Genomic DNA, 24,468 nt, shown 5'->3' on the forward strand with positions numbered 1-24,468 from the left:
GTCAAAGTGTATCCCTGTAAGAATTAAGGATTAGGGTTAGTCAAAGTGTACTAAATGTTTATTGGGACAAAATGGACGCTGCCTGAAAAGTGTCTGAAGGTGGGAGCAGTGACATCGATTGAGAGCAAACGATAGTGAATTCTTTACCTGCAGACACTGAAAATATTTCAGCTGAGCCAAAATCACCGTTACTCTGTTCTTAATGTTTTGTAAGAGTCACAGTGTTATTTTAGTGAGACTCCATGTATGTTTCAAAGAAGGAGAAAGGAAAAAACTATTGAGACATCATTTTCACATGTCTAGTCTTATGTGAAATTGGATTTGTATATTTGGTAACATGTCTAATTTGGAAAATAAATAAAGGTATTGACTCAGTTAATCATTTCTGATTTTCATTTCTACATTAGCAGGACATTTATGGGAAGAGAAGTCTTAACAGGCTTTAAGTGCATTATTATGGAAGGTTTTATCTGGTTTATTCTCATGGACTGATGCTGAAGTTATATATGCACAAACATTCCAGTGATGCGTCTCTGATGAACATGGAATGTACTAAGTGCATTAAGGAAGAGGGGGAACTTAGGGAGACAAGTAGAGATTGGGAGGGAATCAGAGTAATTGGTGATGAAATAAATGGATTGATCGATAGAGGTTGTCTGTTTAGTTATCTATGATAATCTGCATTTTTTTGTAAGTCTCAAGTCTTGGAGCTATAGTCTAAATGGTAAATCTCTAGTCTAAGTCAAGTCTCAAGTCTGAGCTGTAGTCTACTAAGTCAAGTCTTTGCTCACAAGTCCAAGTCAAGTCTCTTATGGGTGAGCGTTCTATCATCTGCTGTATGTCATCCGGTCTGCTTAGAACACTGCATAGCTAAACCTAAGGAATTCAAAGCATGTAATGTTATTATCCTCACTCCTTATCTATTAGCATATAGTGTCAGCATTGATTAGATGGTGTTATCATTAGTAGACCTTTCCTTAATGTTAATACACACAAAAATAAGATTGTTCACAAGTCCCAAATCTCAGGTCCAAGTCAAGAACACTGACTTGACACAAACAGCCACATCTCAATTTTATATATAGATGTTTGCATTGAAACAAGCTGCATTTGTCAGTCGTGTGTGTGTGTACTGTATGTGTGGTGTTCTGCAAAGCAAAAGCATCTTGATTGAATATGCCTCCATACTTGAAGAGGTATCTTAAGGTTTATGCCTTCCACTAGGCGGCGGTAGTGTGCCTTAACGTTTGTGTTGCCAAGGATCAAGACCAATGAAGAAGCAGAAAGTCCAACCCCTTCCTTCTTCCGCGCGTGTTTTCAGAGAAAGCGAAACTTTCAGAGACTGTTGTGTGAAAGTGTGAAAGTGTGAAAGTGTGAAAGTGCGTGGTTGTCTGTAAAATGGCCGAGGAGCAATATTCAGTTGTGCTGGACCAGGATCAGTTGTGCTGTTCAGTCTGTCTGGACCTTCTCAAAGAGCCAGTATCTCTGCTATGTGGACATAGTTATTGCAGAAGCTGTATCGAGGGCTGCTGGGACCAGGAGGAAGGGAGTGTCCAGCCCTCAGTCCCAGGCCTGCTCTCAGGAGGCACAACATGCTGGCTGAGCTGGACAAATAAGTTCAGAAGTGGACAATCGTAGTAGTCAAGCACTCACACAACACACCTGGAACCTACTCACACAGCCAATCAAGTCAACCAGCTGGTGAAATTAACAAATCGAAATAACCACTAAATATACACTTTACAGGCTGACTTGGGTTCAATCTCCATCTCAGCCTTTGTATTATTCTTGTGGAAAATGTGTGTGTTTTCATATATGATGGTGGCAATGAAATTAAAGGTGTGTGCATAATTAGTTACATCACATTGCAACAGCAAGGCCCCTCCGTGCAGAGGACCCCACCCCCCCCAGGGGGTGGGCTAGAAGCCATATCCCATCCTCTTCTACCCCCCAACCAGCCATTATGTTGGAGCTTTAGGAGTAGGCGGCCATTTCTGTTTAAGTGAAGATGCTGTCTTCTTCCAGTTTTCCTCCTTAGGTAGGCTTTCACTTCCTAGTTAGTAAAGTCAACGCTCCAACTCAAGCATCTCAGCTTGAGTTGGAGGGTTGGCTTCAGAGGCCTGTGCCAAAAATACTCACTAGGAATTGAAAGCTCACCTAAAGAAGAAAAGAGAAAACCAAAAAACAGCATCTTACCTTAAACGGCAGCCTGCTCCTGCAGCTCCAACAGAAATGTGGCTGGTTGAGAGTAGAGTAGGATGGGATACGGCCCCTGAACGCACCTGTGTCTGCTTATTGCTCTCTTTTAAAGGCTGGGCCTCCCCAACACGGACCAATCACCCGCTGGCACCTGGCCCAATCTCATCAAGACTCACACAACACACCTGGAACCCACTCACACAGCCAATCAGGCAATCAGGAGGGAAAATCAACCAGCCGGTGAAATTAACAAGTAGATGCAACAGAACCAACACAACACAATCCATTACATACACTGGTTAAAAAAATCAATCCCAGTAGATGTAATGTAAACTATATGGCAATAATAATAATAATAAAAGCAACATTTTATACCAAATACAACCTACAAACAACAAGTCTAATTGTCACATTTCAAAATCATTCAGACTGACAAGACACTCATATCTGATCAATAAGACTTATTTTTAACAAAGCAAGCAAATCTTTTGTGGCTGGTTTAATGGTTTTGCATCTGTACAAAACATGCAACGCCGTGGTTCAATTGAGGAATCTGAGGTAAAGTTGGTTTATAAATAGCAGGTGTTGAATTCACAGTTTTCAACCAAAGTGATGCTTCATATTAAAATAATCTAGCTTTCGGGTAAACTAAATAAGTGACTTCATTCAAAGTACATTGGTGCTACAGGTAGCTTGCATTGAAATCAAATCACATACATGACTGCCTAAAAAATAAAAAATTAAGACTAGCCCTTGCCTCATCAGGTGGCTGAGAAGCAATGCTCTTACCAAATTCAGGAACTAGCAATTAAATATTTAAACAGAAATCAATTCACAGTTGGTACAACACAAATAAGATCTGTAAAATAAGGAAGATATTGCATTAAGGCTGCAACAACTGCATAACTGTAATGCCTTGTGTTTATGATATGCATCAATAGGATACTGAGTTCCAGGCTGGAATGAGCAGCCAGAAGGGAGGAGAATGTCCAAGCTTCCAAACGTGACGCGTCACGCGTGTGTTTTCACAGCGGGACGACCTCTCAGCAAAGGTCATCCTGTGCAGGCCGTGTTGCTTGACCAGTCTTGAATCAATGTCCGGTCAATAGAGAGCCAAAATGAACGTCACTTCCTGCTTCAGCACTGTACCAGAGATTTTCATTCGCCATTTATTTTCCCATAGACATTTCATAAAATGCTTATAAAAAGAGTTTTAAAAAGAGTTTTAGGCCTACTGGTTCAAACCAAACGGTTCAGCTAACGCTATAATCAGGAGAGACCATAGAACATTTAACTGGGACCAAAACTAAAGAACAACATGATCGAAATAAATATTTTCTTCAAAACACATTCTTTTACGTTTTGGTCCGAGTGAAATGTTATGCGATCTCTCCTGTTTCTAAATATATCTGAACCGTTTGGTTTGAACCAGTAAAACTATTTTTGTAAGCATTTTACAAAATGTTTATGGGAAAATAAATGGTGGATGGAAATCTCTGGTACTGTGCTGAAGCAGGAAGTGACGTTCCACTTTGCCTCTCTATATGAGAATTGTATGTTGCAAGAAGGAAAACAGTTGGTCAACATTCCTTGTTCTATTTCCTCCTATAGCAGGAAAACCCGGGAAGAAGAGCTTGATAAAAGTGAGAGAAGAAGAAGACATACTGTATTTGTAGAGTATTATATTTAGTGTGGCCGTGAAGTGCCTCATTTATTTTGGCTTTAACAGTGACTCGGACTCCACTCTGTTGTTCCAGGTGTTCACCTCTTAGCAAGACAGCATGCCAAAGACTATTTCCCCACTCATACTGTTCACTATTTCAAAGCAGTTATTAGCCCATATCAAAGGCCTGATGGGACGTTTAGCACTTTAAGATCTGTCAGGGTTTATAAGCTCTCATTGTCATTGATAGAGAATAGAATTCTATACATCCGCTTAAATGTATATGTAAATGTATATCACAGCTTATCTAATACCAAATAAATTGAAACCAATGAGTCCAGGAAGATTTACCATAAAAGTATATTTAATAGCTTACATTCTCTGCAATATGCATATATTGACAGAGGGCATGAATCTCAATGTACACATGTATCGATGTACAGAGTCAAATATTCAGCCGCGATGTCACAATTTGACATACGCTTTATACTGTAAAAGAAGAGGAGGAGGAGAAGCAGAGAGGAGGGGGTGATGACTTGACTTGGAGCCTACAGGGCTGCCTGTCTGTATCAGCAAGTGTTCCTGTCTCATGGCCATTGTCATGCTGAGTTTCTGAAGGCCAGAGCAAAGGGGAGAAATCTCCTGCTTGATAAGCTAGTTATGTGTCTCTGCATAGTGCAAATATGCATTTGTGAGATGTCATGGGTGAATCTATATGTCAGATGTCATGTCATAATGTGTATGTCATGTCATCGTTTATAGCATTAATTATGTGTATGCAATTATAGCTTATAGCTTATTGATTAGGAAATATTGATTAGGAAATGGCATGGAACTTATATTTTTCTCCAACAGTCATGAAAATGTGTTATTCATTGTTTTTGTTTTTATCAACTGCTCAAGTCCTATTTCATGTCTAGCTTATTAGCTGAATGACTGGATTTCAGGTTGTCTGTTAGAACAGACGAGTTGGCTTCCGCAATTTTCAAATGCTTCCGCCATACCGTCTGTACTTCGTGGGGGAGAATTATGCACCAACCGGAATGGGAAGTAGAAAGGCGGGTCTTCCGCTCATTAGTCCAATCAGAATCCAATATGCCGCATTTTTCGTGGACACACGTGTCGTGATTGGTCGGATTCCGTCAAACTTCTTTCCTGTCTGAAGGTTTTTTTCCCAACTTCCTTGTGCATGTTCTGGGGGTGTAACGTACAGACTGTGTATAGCAGCATTCGCTGGATGTAGATGAGACAGTCTGTTTTAAGAGACTAGTCCTGCCTTGTCTGCTTTGCTTCAGTGCTTCAAAGCACCTGGGGGTTTTCATCTTTTAAAATAAAGATGTTTAAAAAACTATTGCTTGTTACATTTTCAGTGCTGTACCTTTTCTCTGGGTAAGAATTGAGCTTGAAATTAACGATATGATACATTATATTATATGAGCTATGAACGTGAACACAACACCGTTTATATTATTGCATGTTTTTGTAGATTGTGTACATTGTGTAGATTACAAATATTATGCTTATTATTATTATTACTATGCTAAGGAAGGTAGGTGACCATAATTCATTTCAATGTCCGCTCTCGAAATCGCTGTCCGTTCTCAAGAGCTATTCAGTTGGTTCATGAAATCGCTGGGCTGCGTGCCCTCCAGTGTTGCTCCTGGCCAATCCCGGCGCCACAGGGCGTGGTTATTGCTTATCCTATGTGGGGTTAGAAATCACGCCCCGGAGGCGATATTTTTTTCCGGATGATAGCGAAGGCTATGCGAAGGCATAACCCGACCCTCTCTGCCTCTGATTGGCCTAGCGTCAAACTTCCATCCAAACACATTCGCTTGGCTATCCTGGATTACATCTCTGTTACAGTCTGTGGTCAGACCGTCAGACTCAGTGGGTCAGACAGATCTACAGCAGTTACGCTTGCTAGCCTGCATGAAAGACGCACTGGCATGAAAGACGCCAGTGTGTTTATGTTTTTAATATAGTCATATCTATGGTTTATAACGCTGCCACTAATCAGAGGCAGAGAGAGCCAGGGGTGGGTTATGCCTTCGCCATCATCCGAAAAAAATATCGCTTCCGGTAAGCTAGCTAGCTAGCTAATGTTAGCTGCTGGTTGGTTGGCTAACTAGCGAATGTTAGCCGTTAGCTAACGTTAACACGTTAACTAGACAAACACAGACATGCAGAGCTCCAAAAACAGAGCAATTCGTGATTTTGTTACTGTAGTTTCTGCAGAGTAACGTCCATGTACCTTTATGGATTGCACGGGGGTTTAGTCTGGGCACCTTTCATCCCGCTTTTTGTCATGGGGCGTAAACCACGGAACCAGAATGAACACCGGAAGGCAGTGCGCCAAAATACGTCTCTTGCCTCGATTAATTGTCTGATGCAAAGCTTTTGTATTGGCTTAAAAGATGTGAGATTGTGAATCCGCAATGTTTCTAAAAGAACTTCTTCAAAAACTTCGTTCGGTACGTCCATCTTTTGTTTTGTTGTTTGCCGTTCTGATACTTGGGTCAAATTGTCAAGTTAACGTGAAAGTTGACGAGCTAGAAACGCTGCCCTTCCTGTCTAGGGCGGGCTCTAGGCCGGAACCAGGTAGGGTGACAAAATCAATTGTGAGCGGAAGCCAGGCTCTTTCTCGCCGGGAAGAGCCTGGTGACGCGAGGTTAACGGGGTTGGTATTGCAAAGGGATCTGACGGATAGTGCAGTAACAGTCAGCAGCTATGATAGCACAGCCAGTCGGGGGGAGGAAGTCCATATATGGTCCATCCGGTCATGAGGCACAGGACATTACGTCATCACAGGATAACAGCCAATCGGCTGGCTCAGATCTGTTCAAATCTGAGCCAGCCAATCGCGTTGTCCTGGCTGTTTGGGACGTGTATAAAAGGCAACCGCTGACCGGGGTGGGTGGGGGGAACCAGAGGAGAGGGGGAGGATGGGAGAGGAGGGGGGGAGAGGGGGAGGAGACGGATAGTGCAGTAACAGTCAGCAGCCATGATAGCACAGCCAGTCGGGGGGAGGAAGTCCATATATGGTCCATCCGGTCATGGGGCACAGGACATTACTGTACGTCATCACAGGATAACAGCCAATCGGCTGGCTCAGATCTGTTCAAATCTGAGCCAGCCAATCGCGTTGTCCTGGCTGTTTGGGACGTGTATAAAAGGCGACCGCTGACCGGGGTGGGTGGGGGGAACCAGAGGAGAGGGGGAGAGAAGAGGAGTGGAGAGGGGAGAGGAGGAGGGGAGGGGGGGAGAGAAGAGGAGAGGGAGAGGAGGGGAGAGGAGAAGAGAGAGGGGGAGAAGAGGAGGGGGGGGGGGAGAAGAGAGAGGGGGAGAGAGAAGAGGAGAGGGGGAGGAGGGGAGAGGAGAAGAGAGGAGGGGAGAAGAGGAGAGGAGGGGAGAGGGGGAGAGGAGGGGGGAGGAGACGGATAGTGCAGCAACAGTCAGCAGCTATGATAGCACAGCCAGTCGGGGGGAGGAAGTCCATATATGGTCCATCCGGTCATGGGGCACAGGACATTACGTCATCACAGGATAACAGCCAATCGGCTGGCTCAGATCTGTTCAAATCTGAGCCAGCCAATCGCGTTGTCCTGGCTGTTTGGGACGTGTATAAAAGGCAACCGCTGACCGGGGTGGGTGGGGGGAACCAGAGGAGAGGGGGAGAGAAGAGGAGGAGGAGAGGGGAGAGGAGGGGGGGAGAGAAGAGGAGAGGGGGAGGATGGGAGAGGAGAAGAGAGAGGGGGAGAAGAGGAGGGGAGAGGGGGAGGGGAGACGGATAGTGCAGCAACAGTCAGCAGCCATGATAGCACAGCCAGTCGGGGGGAGGAAGTCCATATATGGTCCATCCGGTCATGGGGCACAGGACATTACGTCATCACAGGATAACAGCTAATCGGCTGGCTCAGATCTGTTCAAATCTGAGCCAGCCAATCGCGTTGTCCTGGCTGTTTGGGATGTGTATAAAAGGCAACCGCTGACCGGGGTGGGTGGGGGGAACCAGAGGAGAGATGAAGAGGAGGAGGGGAGAGAAGAGGAGAGAAGAGGAGGAGGAGAGAGGAGGGGGGGAGAGAAGAGGAGAGGAGAGGGGGAGGATGGGAGAGGAGGGGAGAGGAGAAGAGAGAGGGGGAGAAGAGGGGGGAGGAGACGGATAGTGCAGCAACAGTCAGCAGCTATGATAGCACAGCCAGTCCGGGGGAGGAAGTCCATAGATGGTCCATCCAGTCATGGGGCACAGGACATTACGTCATCACAGGATAACAGCCAATCGGCTGCCTCAGATCTGTTCAAATCTGAGCCAGCCAATCGCGTTGTCCTGGCTGTTTGGGACGTGTATAAAAGGCAACCGCTGACCGGGGTGGGTGGGGGGAACCAGAGGAGAGGGGGAGAGAAGAGGAGGAGGAGAGGGGAGAGGAGGGGGGGAGAGGGGGAGGATGGGAGAGGAGGGGAGAGGAGGAGAGAGAGGGGGAGAAGAGGAGGGGAGAGGGGGGAGGAGACGGATAGTGCAGCAACAGTCAGCAGCCATGATAGCACAGCCAGTCGGGGGGAGGAAGTCCATATATGGTCCATCCGGTCATGGGGCACAGGACATTACGTCATCACAGGATAACAGCCAATCGGCTGGCTCAGATCTGTTCAAATCTGAGCCAGCCAATCGCGTTGTCCTGGCTGTTTGGGACGTGTATAAAAGGCAACCGCTGACCGGGGTGGGTGGGGGGAACCAGAGGAGAGGGGGAGAGAAGAGGAGTGGAGAGGGGGAGGGGGAGAAGAGGAGGGGAGGGGGGGAGAAGAGGAGAGGGGGAGAGGAGAGGGGAGGGGGGGAGGAGACGGATAGTGCAGTAACAGTCAGCAGCTATGATAGCACAGCCAGTCGGGGGGAGGAACTCCATATATGGTCCATCCGGTCATGGGGCACAGGACATTACGTCATCACAGGATAACAGCCAATCGGCTGGCTCAGATCTGTTCAAATCTGAGCCAGCCAATCGCGTTGTCCTGGCTGTTTGGGACGTGTATAAAAGGCGACCGCTGACCGGGGTGGGTGGGGGGAACCAGAGGAGAGAAGAGGAGTGGAGAGGGGAGAGGAGGATGGGAGAGGAGAAGAGAGGGGGAGAAGAGGAGGGGAGGGGGGAGAAGAGAGGAGGGGAGAAGAGGAGAGGAGGGGAGAGGAGAGGAGGGGAGAGAAGAGAAGAGAGAGGGGGAGAAGAGGGGGGAGAAGAGAGGAGGGGGAGAGGAGAGGAGGGGAGAGAAGAGAGGAGAAGAGGAGGGGAGAGGGGGAGAGGAGACGAGAGGAGGGGAGGAGAGCGCTGCCAGCGGCACCAGGCATCACCAGGAGGCGCTGTATGCTTCCTTTCTGAGTTTTGAAATAGAAACTCCTCACTGATGTTGACAGAAACTGACAAACTGACAAAGATGGCAAAAAGGAAGGATTCTTGGCCTTTCATTTCTATCAAGGAAAAGACTCAATCCACATGGCTTACGTTAAGTTTAATTTTTCAAGAAGTAGCCCAATGTAACAATGAAAAAATAGTGCTTGTTGAAAATTCCCCACAGTACAATGTCTCGTTTCCTCTCAGAGGCTTGAGCAGATGACCTCTCTAAGTATTCCACGTGTCAGCAGATCTACATTACATTGCGTCCACACGAGGTCAGAGCCGCGTTGTCCGAGTCGTCTCCACAGCTATGCAAATAACACAGGCAGGCCTACTTCACACACAGCAGCGTTTTACACTAAGTTCAAATATAGGCCATTTAAGTTGAGGCAGAGCAGAGGCAGCAGGTCAATGTTTTATGTACAACAGTACAGTCAGAAATGGTCATTTTTGGTGCACATAGCGTTAAGGACATAACATTGCTTGGAAAAGAAAATGCACTGTGGCCTGCTAATTTGCATTACTGTAACAGTAGCATCAGTTTGCATTCAATCTAGGATGAACTCCTTATTTTCAATCTAAAACAAAACGTTGCATTTTGTCATCTAGGCTAATAGTTATTATCATACAATGAGAAGGTTCAAATAAATAAGACACTCTGTAGCATCTGCACAGTGTAAAAACATCTTTTGGTTTAAATTACATTTTTTTAAACAGCCTGAACAGCTGGGCAAAACATTTTAAATAAGCTGAACATTCCATTCACGTCATGAGATTTTTTTTCTCAGTCGTTTGTGACCAACTAACAGATAATAAATGCTAATAAAAAAAGTTTATATATATATATATATATATATATATATATATATATATAATCCCTCAAGTATTACAGTGGAACAGGACACTTAATGACAAAGGAATGCTTTCAAACCAAGCATTGTGGCACATGAACAGAGAGAATGGCAGTGCTTAGAAAAACAGTCCAAAGAGCTTCAAAGAAAGATGAACTGCATGACCCCCAGATTTTAAGTTAAAAAAGAAGAAAAAAGATATGGGACTAAGGTCGGCACTCAGCAGTATCTGATGCGAGCAATAATAGCCAGAAGTCAGAGTGGAACATGGTTTGGGACTGGGTTCAGTGACAGTACCCTACACGGACAAACTTGCACTCACACAGGTACTGCATACTAATACGGTGCATACAACTGTCTCGTCTTATTGGTTGATTGTTGTGTCTGGTGTTTGTGTCTTATTCCTTCTGTCCAAGGCTGAGGATGCCGGAGCCCAAGTATTTTGTTGTGTTTTCTACTTAAATATCTTAAATGAATTTTATGACGCAGATGACGATAAAGATGAACTTGAAGGGCTGAATCAGCAGCTTTTGTTCTCCTCCATAGCTTTCTCTCGCATCTCGTGCAAAACTGGTGCCAGGATTGCTTTCAAAGTCTTGTATAAAGCCTGGTTGTTCTCAGAGGCAGCGTGAATCTGGAGAGATAAGGAAATATTAGATCATGTAACAAATAAAAAAAACAACCCACACAGTATATCACTAACACCCACAGAATAGTGCTACAAAGGGCATATACACTGTATATTGAGGTACTCCTCACCTTGGTAAACATTTGTATCGTTTGGTTAAGAAAAGCGGTCTCCACTTCTTCAGGTATTGCCAGAAGATGAGCTGCACAGTCCAGAACACACAGCAAAGTCAGCCTGTGGCCCTGTGAACAGGAGCAAGGAGAGGACAGTACTATAGACTTTATACACCATATTATCAGAGTTTAGAGGAGGAGAGGACAGTACTGTAGACTTTATACACCATATTATCAGAGTTTAGAGGAGGAGAGGACAGTACTGTAGAGTGTAGACTTTATACACCATATTATCAGAGTTTAGAGGAGGAGAGGACAGTACTGTAGAGTGTAGACTTAAAGTTTATACACCATATTATCAGAGTTTAGAGGAGGAGAGGACAGTACTGTAGAGTGTAGACTTAAAGTTTATACACCATATTATCAGAGTTTAGAGGAGGAGAGGACAGTACTGTAGAGTGTAGACTTTATACACCATATTATCAGAGTTTAGAGGAGGAGAGGACAGTACTGTAGACTTTATACACCATATTATCAGAGTTTAGAGGAGGAGAGGACAGTACTGTAGAGTGTAGACTTTATACACCATATTATCAGAGTTTAGAGGAGGAGAGGACAGTACTGTAGACTTTATACACCATATTATCAGAGTTTAGAGGAGGAGAGGACAGTACTGTAGAGTGTAGACTTTATACACCATATTATCAGAGTTTAGAGGAGGAGAGGACAGTACTGTAGACTTTATACACCATATTATCAGAGTTTAGAGGAGGAGAGGACAGTACTGTAGAGTGTAGACTTTATACACCATATTATCAGAGTTTAGAGGAGGAGAGGACAGTACTGTAGACTTTATACACCATATTATCAGAGTTTAGAGGAGGAGAGGACAGTACTGTAGACTTTATACACCATATTATCAGAGTTTAGAGGAGGAGAGGACAGTACTGTAGAGTGTAGACTTTATACACCATATTATCAGAGTTTAGAGGAGGAGAGGACAGTACTGTAGACTTTATACACCATATTATCAGAGTTTAGAGGAGGAGAGGACAGTACTGTAGAGTGTAGACTTTATACACCATATTATCAGAGTTTAGAGGAGGAGAGGACAGTACTGTAGACTTTATACACCATATTATCAGAGTTTAGAGGAGGAGAGGACAGTACTGTAGACTTTATACACCATATTATCAGAGTTTAGAGGAGGAGAGGACAGTACTGTAGAGTGTAGACTTTATACACCATATTATCAGAGTTTAGAGGAGGAGAGGACAGTACTGTAGACTTTATACACCATATTATCAGAGTTTAGAGGAGGAGAGGACAGTACTGTAGACTTTATACACCATATTATCAGAGTTTAGAGGAGGAGAGGACAGTACTGTAGAGTGTAGACTTTATACACCATATTATCAGAGTTTAGAGGAGGAGAGGACAGTACTGTAGACTTTATACACCATATTATCAGAGTTTAGAGGAGGAGAGGACAGTACTGTAGACTTTATACACCATATTATCAGAGTTTAGAGGAGGAGAGGACAGTACTGTAGAGTGTACACTTAAAGTTTATACACCATATTATCAGAGTTTAGAGGAGGAGAGGACAGTACTGTAGAGTGTAGACTTTATACACCATATTATCAGAGTTTAGAGGAGGAGAGGACAGTACTGTAGAGTGTACACTTAAAGTTTATACACCATATTATCAGAGTTTACAGGAACATAGTGTTGTAATCAATATGAAAAGAAGGGATTCCACACACTTAAATCTAAGCAATAGTTCACTAATAGTTCACTTTACTAATGTTGTAATCAATAACAGTATCAATAGCACATACAGTACACTTGAATACCACGATAGTGGCATTTACTTAAATGGTAAATGACTGCATTTATATAGCGCTTTTCTATTCTACCGACCACTCAAAGTGCTTTACAGCAATGCCTACATTCACCCATCGATCGTGGCAAGCTACCACACAGAGTGCTGGCGCAAGCATCGGGCGTTCAGTTTCCCAAGGGCACTTCGACAACATACAGACTGGAGCAGCCGGGGATCGAACCACCACCTTTCTGATTAGTGGACGATCCGCTCTACCTCCTGTGCCATAGCCACCAATGTAATTGTGGTGGGCCACCACAATTACATCAAAACGGTTTCACATTTCTATTCATCACATTGGGGAGCCAACAATTAATAATTGTGTAATTTGGCAAACATTCAAGTGTTTATGACATTTTCAATTCCCCTGACCTGTCCTGACGTGGTATATCAAGTGCTTCCATTAAGTGTTGAATGTTCCATGTGTACCATGTGAATCAACAGTAAGGATGGAGAAGCAGGCAGAGAGAAAAAACGCAGCAATGAGCAACGTGGGAACAGAATAGATCGACCCGGTGTTAAGAGGGAAAATCCTGAGTCTGAAAGTGAAAATGTTTAGTTCCTAACAGTGGGTCATCCTTTGACGTCTGGACATACTTTGATGTTAAAACAGATGGTAACAAACGAGTACAGATTCATGTTCCACACTGAAGAGCACAGATGGTTTAAAGCAGCTACCTTTTCCAGTGAATCAAGTGCACGCTGGGGGTTGTAGTTCTTCTCACTGAGGACCTTGACGTCCTCACTGCTGATGATGGGCTCCTTGAGCTGCTCCAGCCATGACCACATCAGGCCGGCCAGGACCAGAGGATCTCTCTCCAGGCACATCCTCTCCCATGCCCCCTCTCTGGAGTTTAGCTCCGTCTGTGGAGCACAAACGGCATAACACTGTAACATCCTCTGACAATAAACAAGAGTCAATAAGCAAATCAATATATTCTGGTTGTTGAATACGTCTAGCCTGGTAAAACCACCCTGATCACATGACCTCACATTCCGTTTCGCTCCACAGATCGGTCCTTTAAGTTGACCATGTTTGAGTAAGAATGCAGACAGACTGGATACTGTTTGGACATTTTGGTATTGCAAACTGTTATAAACATGCCAGTCTTGAATGTGCCCTACCTGCCACATTGAGACCTTGGAACTCAGATCCTTGTCAATCAGGTCCATGGCCAGTGCTCTGGCCACCAGGAGGCACCTGGCCTCTAGGGAGAGCTCTGATTGGAGGGAGATGAAGGGAACATCTACCTGCCCCTCTGTGTTATTCGCTTTGTTGGCACCTCCCACCACTGACATATCCGTTTCTGAGTGCTTCTCACTGGGTACTAAGCTCCTCTTTGTTGATAAGGCTGGCAGTGTGGCATTACAGTGTGCTTTTCTTCCCTCTGAAAGATCCAAGGACACACTATGGTGCCCCTTGTGTAGCTGCTTTTGTAAAAAGGGGGATCCAGTGTCTTGGCTTGGTTCCGTTCTCAGCAGCACGCCATTGGAGCCAGGAGTCGCAAAGACAGGGTCCTCGATGCTGTCGTTAACATCCTGAAAGGGTAGGTCGTGAAATGTGGGTTGGTGACAGGCTGTAAGGCTGTTGTGAGATAGGGAGCGCTCGATCAGCTGGTTTATTTGTAGTTTCTTACTCTGAAGACTCCCAAAATGGTCGCGCCATGGTCCCAGTTTGTTTAGGGCAGAATCGCTGTAACTGAGCCTCCTGATGCCACAGAGAAGACATTTCAGCGGGCTTTCTACATCCTGCCGCCTCCAGAGTGGGTCCAGGTTGTGATCGATGGCGAGAGGTTGATGGTGGAGAGATCGCAGACCGGGTGGGTTGGTAGGATGAGATGAGCAAGGTGAAGGCACGGAGATCCCCTTTACCCTCATCTCCTTCCCCAGCTGCTGGAGGGCCTGCTGGGACACGGTCTTCTCCACCTCGGCCGTGAGGTCGGGGATGTCCAGCAGTTCCTCCTCGACCAGGACCTGCCGGTTTGCCGCGATGTCCAAGAGGAGCCCGCACACCAGCTGAATGATCTTTGGCACATTCTTCATCTGTCGCGCCTCGTAGCCGTGCAGCAGGTGGCGCTGCCGGGTAAGGTACTGGGACAAGGTGACGGCGTTCGCTTTGGGTTCGGCGCAGGAGAAGACGCTTCTGAGCGGAACGAGGAACTGGGCAAACTCCCTGACGCACAGCAGCTGGCCTCGAGTCTGGATGGAGTTGGGTCTCTTGGCTCGCACAAACAGAATGGCCTGGTCAGCGCTCATCCGGGAGGTGAACACCAAGTAGCAAGCCAACAACACACCTATAAGGAAAAAACACAATTGATACTTTTTCCAAGCGTAAATGGGAAATTGCACATGTTCAAACAGTTATGGTGGCTTGTGTTACAAACCTGTTCTTCCAAGGCCAGCATGGCAGTGAACAGCCATTTTGCCCTCTTGAATGGCAAATGACATGACTTTCACCATGTCAAGTATTGTAGTTAGAGATGCCACACCATAGTCCTTCCACCCAAAGTTGTAGAAGTAGACTGAAATAATATAAAGTTAGAAAATAGGATTCATAGATGTTCAATATCTAGCTACAGTTTTGCTTACTGTCTCGATTTAACCTTGAATAACTATGCATTCAGTCCACTGAATAGCCAGGGCTACAATACATACAGTAAGAAGCCAGGGTTTACACTGGAGGCTTATTGCTGAGTGTCAAATGAAGGACGAGACTATTTATGGTTATTGTGTTCATCAATTTTGCATTGTCCCGTCTAAATAAATCAATCAAATCAAATCAAATTCAAAGTGCAGCGCATGCCTCCAATGTGTGGCTTGGGTAGGCATCTCAGGAGAGCTTATTAGGAAGAGGAGTCAACACTGCCAACCTCAGAAGACATAAAAGGCGTGTAATCTCTTGGTATGTAACAGGAAAACAAACAAAACAAAGTGAAAATAACAGAATGTTAAGTCAATAGTTTTAGACGTGACTTGACATGACTTTGCCCCAGTTAGACTTCTTTTGACTAGGGGCCACGTTACAGATTGGAGTCCTAAATCTCGGGCGCCCGTGTAGTGCAGTGGTAGATTCCCTGCCTACCAGCAGGGACGCCGGTTCGAGCCCCCGTGTTACCGCCGACTTGGTTTGGTCGGGCGTCCACATAGCCACAATTGGCCGTGTCTGCGGGTGGGAAGCTGGATTAAGACTATGTGGCCTGGGAATCCTAAATCTCTCAAAAGTTGCAAATGGATGAAAAGCCTTCTCTCATTCCTTTTGTGGATTTTAGGAAGCACTCCACTGTCTAAAAACACAACATCATCAAAAGCAGCCTCTCCCTCTTCCCTGTGACATCATCAAAAGCAGCCTCTCCCTCTTCCCTGTGACATCATCAAAAGCAGCCTCTCCCTCTTCCCTGTGACATCATCAAAAGCAGCCTCTCCCTCTTCCCTGTGACATCATCAAAAGCAGACTCTCCCTCTTCCCTGTGACATCATCAAAAGCAGCCTCTCCCTCTTCCCTGTGACATCATCAAAAGCTGCCTCTCCCTTTTCCCTGTGACATCATCAAAAGCAGACTCTCCCTCTTTCCTGTGGAGTAAAAAAGGCACTGGCATTTTGACAAATGCAAATAGTGTGAACACGACTCTACACGAGTGACATTAAAATAGATTTTCAGCACATGCATACTCCCCATACTCCCACTCCCCCCCCCAAAAAAAGCTTTCCAATGATCTTATCTAGTCTGTGAATCACACTACCAATACATACAGTATTATACTGTACATGTTGGTATGCGTCACCCCTCCAGGTGCTGGTGACGGTGGATGGAGAGAAACTCACTGCCTGCCTCCATGAAGGTTTCCGGCCGGTAAGTGAAAGCGCTCTCCTGCTCCAGTGCGTTGCCACAGCTGGCGTGTTCTCCAGGGCGCTGGAGGTTAATGACCGTCCTCAAACCGCACCTGAGCACAGCAGCAACATGCCCGCGTCAGCATGCAGGAGCCTTCACACCAGTCGACAACACACAGCATTGCATTCACAGCACTGCTCTTTTGACACCGACATCTGACGCCATCAGCATTATTATACGGCTAAAACAAATCATTCGATAATCAATCTAACCGTTTTGCAATTGGTTAATAAAGCGTCACATAAAAAGTAAATCAAACTCAAATTTCACATTCAAATAAGGTTTGCAAAGAAAATGAAACTATACTGTACCTTTGGAATTGTTCAATTATATTATATTTCTCTATAATTTCAGTGGAAGGCCTTGCCATAGCTAGCAAGTTGTCTGTAATCCTGTAAGTGGAGGATATTGCAGGTTAGATTAAGGAGAGTGCATTTAGTAATTTTAGATGCTGAGTACAAAAAGGTTGGTGTGTGTGTGGGTGTGTGTGTGTGTGTGTGTGTGTGTGCGCGCGCGCGTGTGTGGAGTCTGTGGTATCAACAGCATAATAAACAAAGAAATGTTTAATTAGGATTGATTAACGTAGTCAAACACATTGACTACGTTTACATGCACACAATATTCCGGTTTTTGCCCATATTCGGAAAATGACAATATTCCAACTAAATGAATAATCGACTAATATTCCTGTTTACATGCAGCCGTAGCTCGCCCTCATGGACACGTGAGGGAGGGGGGAGAGAGAGAGATGCAGGTAGGTGGAGCCACAGAGTTTTTCTGTTGAGAATAAACAGAGGATCACTTGGTCCATTTCATGAGCTTGCTGCTGGAAAGTTTGGCATTGCGATCACATCAAAGTCTTTCATAAAAAGTAGGCTAGTAGCCTACGTTATTAGCCTACCTCGCAGGCTCGCAAGCACTTTGGACTTCTGTGGGCACCAATCGATGTTTCTCATCTCCTCCCGATCAGAAATGTGGGCTTTTCTTTTCGTATGCCAGAGATGACGGATTATATGATTATATCGCCTCTTCTAGCGTTATCTAGCACACATCAGTTGGCCACAAACACGCAAGATGCGTCGCAAACTGCGGTAAAAACCCTGATTGAGACGCATATTCCGAATGCACTGTATACATGATCAAAGAATCCTCCTAAAACCTGAATAATACTGGAATAACCCAGATGTCTTAATCGGAAAATGCTAAATTCGGAAAATGCAACTGGAATATGCCGTTTACATGACCCTTATCAAATTCAGAATATTGTCATTTTCCGAATAATAGTGGAATATTGTGTGCATGTAAACGTTGTCAGTGATACATTGAAGTGAAAGTTCTGCTTTGTTCATTTACCTATTCCATTCCAACATGAGACAAAGGATTAACAGCACAAAGCAGAAGCCGGACACATATTGACTTTTTGTGTCGTTATTGATGTGGACATGATTCATGTGTGTGCACTGTATTGACGTGGACTTCATGTGTGTGTGCACTGTATTGACGTGGACTTCATGTGTGTGTGCACTGTATTGACGTGGACTTCATGTGTGTGTGCACTGTATTGACGTGGACTTCATGTGTGTGTGCACTGTATTGACGTGGACTTCATGTGTGTGTGCACTGTATTGACGTGGACTTCATGTGTGTGTGCACTGTATTGACGTGGACTTCATGTGAACTCTAACAGTACCGAGGAGAAAGATAGCCTACACAAATAATGCAACAAAAGAGAGTTGTACTGTGGGTTGTGTTCAGACTGCACAGTGCACAACTTACCAGGACGAGTAGAGTCCCTTGATGGCTTGCTCCTCATCGCTCCAGCGTGAGGGGTTCTCATATTTACAGGCTTTCCCTCCACATGCCATGGAGCACTGCATGTGACCGGGGATGACGTGCCTCAGTGTCTCCCCCATCTTGGTGTACTTTGCAGTGGGGACCCTTGCGTTGGCTGGGAAGAAGAGAAAAAAAAATACGTCAAAAACAATACAAGAGTACTTCAGTGCTCTTCCTAAACATCTAAGATTAGCTTCTCTTGCGACTCAAGACATTTTGCGCAGAGCCTAGCGGCCTACGCAAAATGCTAGTTACGGTATTTTTCTCAGCCGTAAACGATCAGTGAGGCGGCGTCTCTGCTGCCATTACATCTCTGGGTCTTGCGTTCAGTGGGAGGCTGAGCCTGGTTTAAGCTGACGGCCACCATGAGGCTCTGGGAGGAGGAGGACAGGATCTCCAGGACGGAGCTGTGTCTGCGGCGCAGGCCCTTCAGCAGGAGGCCCTGCCTCCGGCCGCTGCTCGTCGTTTCCCTGGCCAGGGAGGAGTGGCGTCCTCGGCCCTGCATCTCACGGTCCAGGATGCGTTGTGGCCTCTCTGCTCACGCAGGCTCCGGCCTCGACCGCTCTGTGCCCACAGTGAATCATCGCAGAACAAGGGAGGCCAATACAATCAGTTCATCAGCAGCATTTGTGTCACCATGACAACCACCTCCAAAGTCAGAGGCTTGTTATTGGAAGATGATGCTACATTGCTTTATCTAAAGGAAATATTCTACATATGGTTGCATAACATACCCAACTACCTCCACAATAGTCTTTCTGATTAGGCTTTATTTCTGCCATTTGATTTAATCAACAATAGCCAAGTGGTTAACACAAAAAGTGCAGGGATGTGACTTTAAATTAGGAGCTTTAACAGAAAGGTGAGATTATTAAATCGTAGAATATAAACTCAAACTTATTCTTCCAATTCATTAAGGAAATAATATTAATTGAGATATTTATTTGAAAAAGATCACAGTTTCTATTTCTTTTCTAGTTTAGTCTAGTTTTATTTTCATCCGGGAGAATATATATTATTTAAATATAATTATATGTAATTACTAAGACAAGTTAATAGTTATGTTGTTATTGTATTTTTTCCTCCACACTTTTCGTAAAGATAAAAAAAGAAGAAGATCAGCTACAAACAAGGATACAATTTGTAACTGTGGTATCTAGGTAAGGGTGCAGGCTTAAAAGTCCACTTCACAATTCAGTGCCCTAGTTTCATGTCTGTTTCTGTGTCCATTTTCATAATCCTATGAGTGTAGGAAGGAACCATTATACCTTTTAACCACAATGGCTAATATATATATGAAAATGCCTATGCAATTTTGAGCCCATATCTCTCTCTCTCGCCCAACAAAGTATTCATCGTTTCGTTCAACTAACTTGTTAAAATCTGATTGTCACAGCCTTCAGACATATTAATTTTATTTGAGTAGTTTAGTAGGTTGATAAATTACACTGATTTCCATGATATATATAGGCAATTATGGCTCAGACTATTATGTCTGACTTTGACTATTTCTTAGTATATAGCTATTTAAAGATTGCATTTCTTGTTGTTAGCCTTCACTAATTCCCAAGTTTAAGATAGTCAACTCAGGTTAATTTATAGTGCTCTTGAACCCCAGCCAATAGTATAAACAGATAACTTAAAACAAATCTGCTTGGAGAATGACCATTGAAATAAAGTATAATTTCTTTCATCTGACATTTACAAGTTCATTTCTTCACGCTGAAGCTGACCTCGATATTGACTGACCCATAATAAGCCCACGATAAAAAAAAAAAAATCTGATTCGTAATTCAATTTTAACTTCAGCAAGCTACAAATAGGCTACATGACCCAACTGCATTAAGACCATCGCAAGCTATTAATCCTGTGCCTTGGCTTTTGCAAAGCAGAAATCAATCCACTTTCCTTTTCCCCACCAGCATTGTGCTGTGTAGAGCTCTCCCTACCTGTCTCCATGTCTGTGCTGATCTCTCCACTGCAGGCTGGACTGATGGAGCTGATCTCTCCACTGCAGGCTGGACTGATGGAGTGAGGCAGCTCACTCAGCAGACTGACCCCAGCTGCCATAGCAGGGGCTGAAAGGTGTGAACAAACATTGTGTCAAAGGCAGACCACACACCCACACCCACACACACACACACAAATAAAAACGCTGGCTAGCACGAGCTAAGCTACTGCTGATTAAGCAAACATCCCAAGGTGCACAATGCACACGGATGAGCAGTGAGGAGCGGGAGTGGCGTTGCCTGGCAGGATAACCCAAGGGAGAGAGAGAGAGGGGGAAATGATCAGCGCACCCCCGGGGAGCAGGTGGGTGTGGCCTGGGGAGCAGGTGGGTGTGGCCTGGGGAGCAGGTGGGTGTGGCCTGGGGAGAACAGAAGGAGCCAGGAGCGCGTCCGAGAGAGCCGAGGTGCCAAGTTACAAACCACCAACCGACACAGGAAAACTAAGAGCCTTTCAAATGGGCTTAACATTCAAAACAGCCTTTTGTCAGCTACACTCCAAGTCTGAGCCTCCACTCTACTAATTGCAAGAATACCTTAAACCACGCGTGAGATTAAGTCCTGCATTTTAAGGAGGAAGAGGACACATATCAATTATTGAGGTGACCACAGTATCCACTGCCTATTGTGCTGGTTTGAAGCAACATGTCTTGACTTACACATCTGATTTACAGGCCTGGAATTAAGTGATTTTTTTTTTAGGGCAAGGCCTTTGATAAATACAAATTTAAATGTAGGGCACCTAGGCCAAAACTAATGGTTATTATTAAGATCATTTTTCCTCAAAATAAATATCCTAATTTAAAAAAAAGTTCTGCAGTGTGTGAAACAGCACATGATGGCTCAGACTGCAAAGGAAATCTGCAACTTACTCTTAAGGGCACAATATCCAGTTCAAAACAGGGCATGCCAAACTGCCTGTGTGGGTAGAAGGGGCATCCATGCCATGATGGCACTGACTGCTGTTTTGGCCCTCCTTGGTATTAGCCCAATATCAAGGTGTCACATGGTGTACCATCAGTGTCAGTTTAATTCAGCGGAACAAATGTTTCTCACATTACACCAAGAGCCCTAACAGGCCTCATCACTGTTGTGTTGTACCGACTACTAGTGTTGCACAAGTGAAACACGGCACCTTTACGGCTTCACCGGGATCCATTAACAATTGATTAGGCACACTCTGAGGTCATAACAATGATGCCCACTGTTTTATCAAAGAGATGGGAGGACTTCAGCTGAGGGTTTGATCTCTCACACAAAATATTAAATGTGACTAAAAAGCCTGTTAGATTTCTAGGGAAAATGCATTTGGCTTATCCACCAAGAAAAGACCAACCAAAAAGATGCTGATCTTGTGCTCACATGGCCCCTCTGTGCCAGCTGGTGTGAAATACTGTGCTTTCACCATTAACCCTTTTTCACAGCAGCCATTTTGTGTCTAAAAGGCAGGGTAAATACAGGGGTAACCAAAACATTAATGAGGGTTTCCAACTTCCAATCCATTTAGGTGTTCCAGACAGTGCTGGGGACCTCAATGTTTTGGTCGCACCTGTATTTATTTACCCTGCCTTTTAGACACAAAATGGCTGCTGTGAAAAAGCCCAATTGTGATCCGTTGTTCCCTACTGTGCTACACGTGCCACTTTCTTAAAGGAAGAAAGGTTTTGAGCTCGAACAAAATCAAGCAATACCAGGCAGCAGCATGACCTATTCAATGGCAACTGTTGCAACTTAATGGACACTGGACAGGGTCAAATTTAGGTGAGGATGCAAAACCAGTTGAGAGACAATGCTCCTGTGGTCTATGTATAATTGATGGTGTAAAGTTAGAGTCTCCAGCAGTGTTTTGGGCTTCTTGGATACTGTAATCCCCACATCACTTTACAAAATGACTTTACAAAAACACAATATGACAGTGGTGTCGCTCAACAGGCAACACCACTTGCCATTGCTTATAGGAAGCTCTTGATGCCAACAGGCTGGTGAATGAGGTGGTTCTTCCTGACAAAGGAATACATTTATTATGAAACAGGGTTAATATGGCTACCACATAACACCACCTCAATCCCCTCAGCTCATCCACTTACAAAGACAACTCAACTAAAAGCGTGTTTCAAACGTTCTCGGTGGAGACATAAGCTGGTGTCCACCGGGAGGCCAATCTGTTGGTGGATATGAGGGCGAGGGTGAGAGAGACTTTGGGGAGATGCTGCCAATGAGTCAGCATGAGAGAGGGATGTGGGAGCCATTTCCACTGAGCTTGCTAATAAAGAAATAGGCCTGCTGCCCCATGAGATGATGCTTTTCACAGTCACACAGTGTCAGATATCATGCCTGAATGGCCAACTCTGCTCTGAGAACCTGGAGGAAATAGAGCTTAAATAACCCTGGGTCAACTTTAGCAAAGGACTAATGATAACCATGGACTATTAAAATGTGTACTGTAAAGAAACTTGTCGTCAGGTGGTTGTCAGGTCTGGTTTTCGCAAGGCGCAACTGTTGGGTTTCTATCTGCCCAGAGGGTAATTGCATCCCAGGTGACGTAGATGGCTAGAATGAAAACCAGCAGGGTTCTGGGATGACACAAACAACATTACACTATCAGCCTAGATCTTATGGGGCCAAGCTGGCCATAAATGAATTACATGTGGTCTATTTATTGCTGATAAACGATTAAAGTTGATGATCAATATCATTCAAGTGAAATGTGATGTGAACAGAGAGGCTCTCTGTTAGAAAAGCGTGCACCCTTTCTGTGAATACAGTCCCTGACCAGTCTGAACTCAGTTCATCAATAGTATTGAGACACTGAGCTACAGGAGTCACTCCACCTGACCTGTCATGTCTAAATGAGCCAGGGTAGAAATGTGTATGGAGGATGTAGCAAATAATGTCCACCTGAGACATGTTGTTTATAACCATGGTTTTAGAGGTTGTGTGTCAAACGTTAGAAGCATAGGCTATACAAAATATGGTACAATTCAACGTTTGGCCAGTCTAGTTAGCTAGCAAGCAAGCAAGCTTATCTTTGCTATTTTGCTGCACAGCTGCCCGCTTTCTCTCGTTAAATTGGCTGATTGGCGAACTAGCTTAGCTCATAATGTTTACTACGGTTAATGTAGTTGCTAGCCAACATGCACGAGTGTCACAGCACTGATTCCCACTGAATGTTGCACGTTACGTTAACTCCAAACCTATGCTATGGTCCAAACTGGTGCTGATGCTGCATGCATGCTAACGCGTTAGCCAATTAGATCACGTTAGCTTGTTAGCCACAGTAGGCCTAACTTACCCTGGTGTTCTCCTCTGAGTCCGGTACTTGCCGTGGGAATTTGGACATAGTCGATTTATCCATCTAAAGCCATAGTCCTTTTAACCCTTGCACGTAGCAGGCTAACGTCAAATGTTTCCTCTAGCCACATCATTTGGCTCGCTAAGCAAAGCTAGCTACTAGCTAAGTTAGCAACCTGACATGTTGTCATTTTGAAACGCTCCAGTATCACGTGACCACAGCCAAAGATCAAAAGTTGTATCTGTTGCTGCCTTCAAATTAAATACTCTGATAATGTAGACACAAACTTCGTCATGATTAAATAATCATTTATTTTATTACAGTTTATTTCTTTGCTCGTGTATTTTTACAGTAGGATGTGCCTGATTTACAATTTAACGAAACAGCCTACAGTATTCTAATCTGATTCTAATGCAATGCTGTTTCTACATAGTTCACAGTGCTGATGCAGCCTTTAGTCTTTGATTGTTCACATAATGGACCAATTCATTTGATTGCTTTCAGATCACACACACACACACACACACACACACACACACACACACACACACACACACACACACACACACACACACACACACACACACACACACACACACACACACACACACACACACACACACACACACACACACACACACACACACACACACACACACACACACACACACACACACACACACACACACACACACACACACACACACACCTTCAACGTGTCTTAT

The 24,468-nt window shown here is 44.5% G+C and overlaps 1 protein-coding gene across 1 annotated transcript; it reads right to left on the minus strand.

Annotated features, from left to right (window-relative positions):
* Positions 1-10,129: 10,129 nt before the first annotated feature.
* On the minus strand, positions 10,130-23,872 carry ptpdc1a (protein tyrosine phosphatase domain containing 1a). Its single transcript, XM_083660587.1, has 10 exons — positions 23,744-23,872; positions 20,395-20,523; positions 18,389-18,560; positions 16,924-17,004; positions 16,546-16,664; positions 15,108-15,245; positions 13,849-15,017; positions 13,402-13,587; positions 10,857-10,967; positions 10,130-10,731 (listed from the first exon to the last, which is right to left on the minus strand). Exons 2-10 carry the CDS (start codon positions 20,513-20,515, stop codon positions 10,618-10,620), a joined length of 2,211 nt encoding a protein of 736 aa, XP_083516713.1. The 5' UTR covers positions 20,516-20,523; positions 23,744-23,872; the 3' UTR covers positions 10,130-10,617.
* Between the last annotated feature and the right edge of the window lie 596 nt (positions 23,873-24,468).

This window comes from Poromitra crassiceps (genome assembly GCF_964638095.1).
Source record: "Poromitra crassiceps genome assembly, chromosome: 25".
Classification (NCBI taxonomy): domain Eukaryota; kingdom Metazoa; phylum Chordata; class Actinopteri; order Beryciformes; family Melamphaidae; genus Poromitra; species Poromitra crassiceps.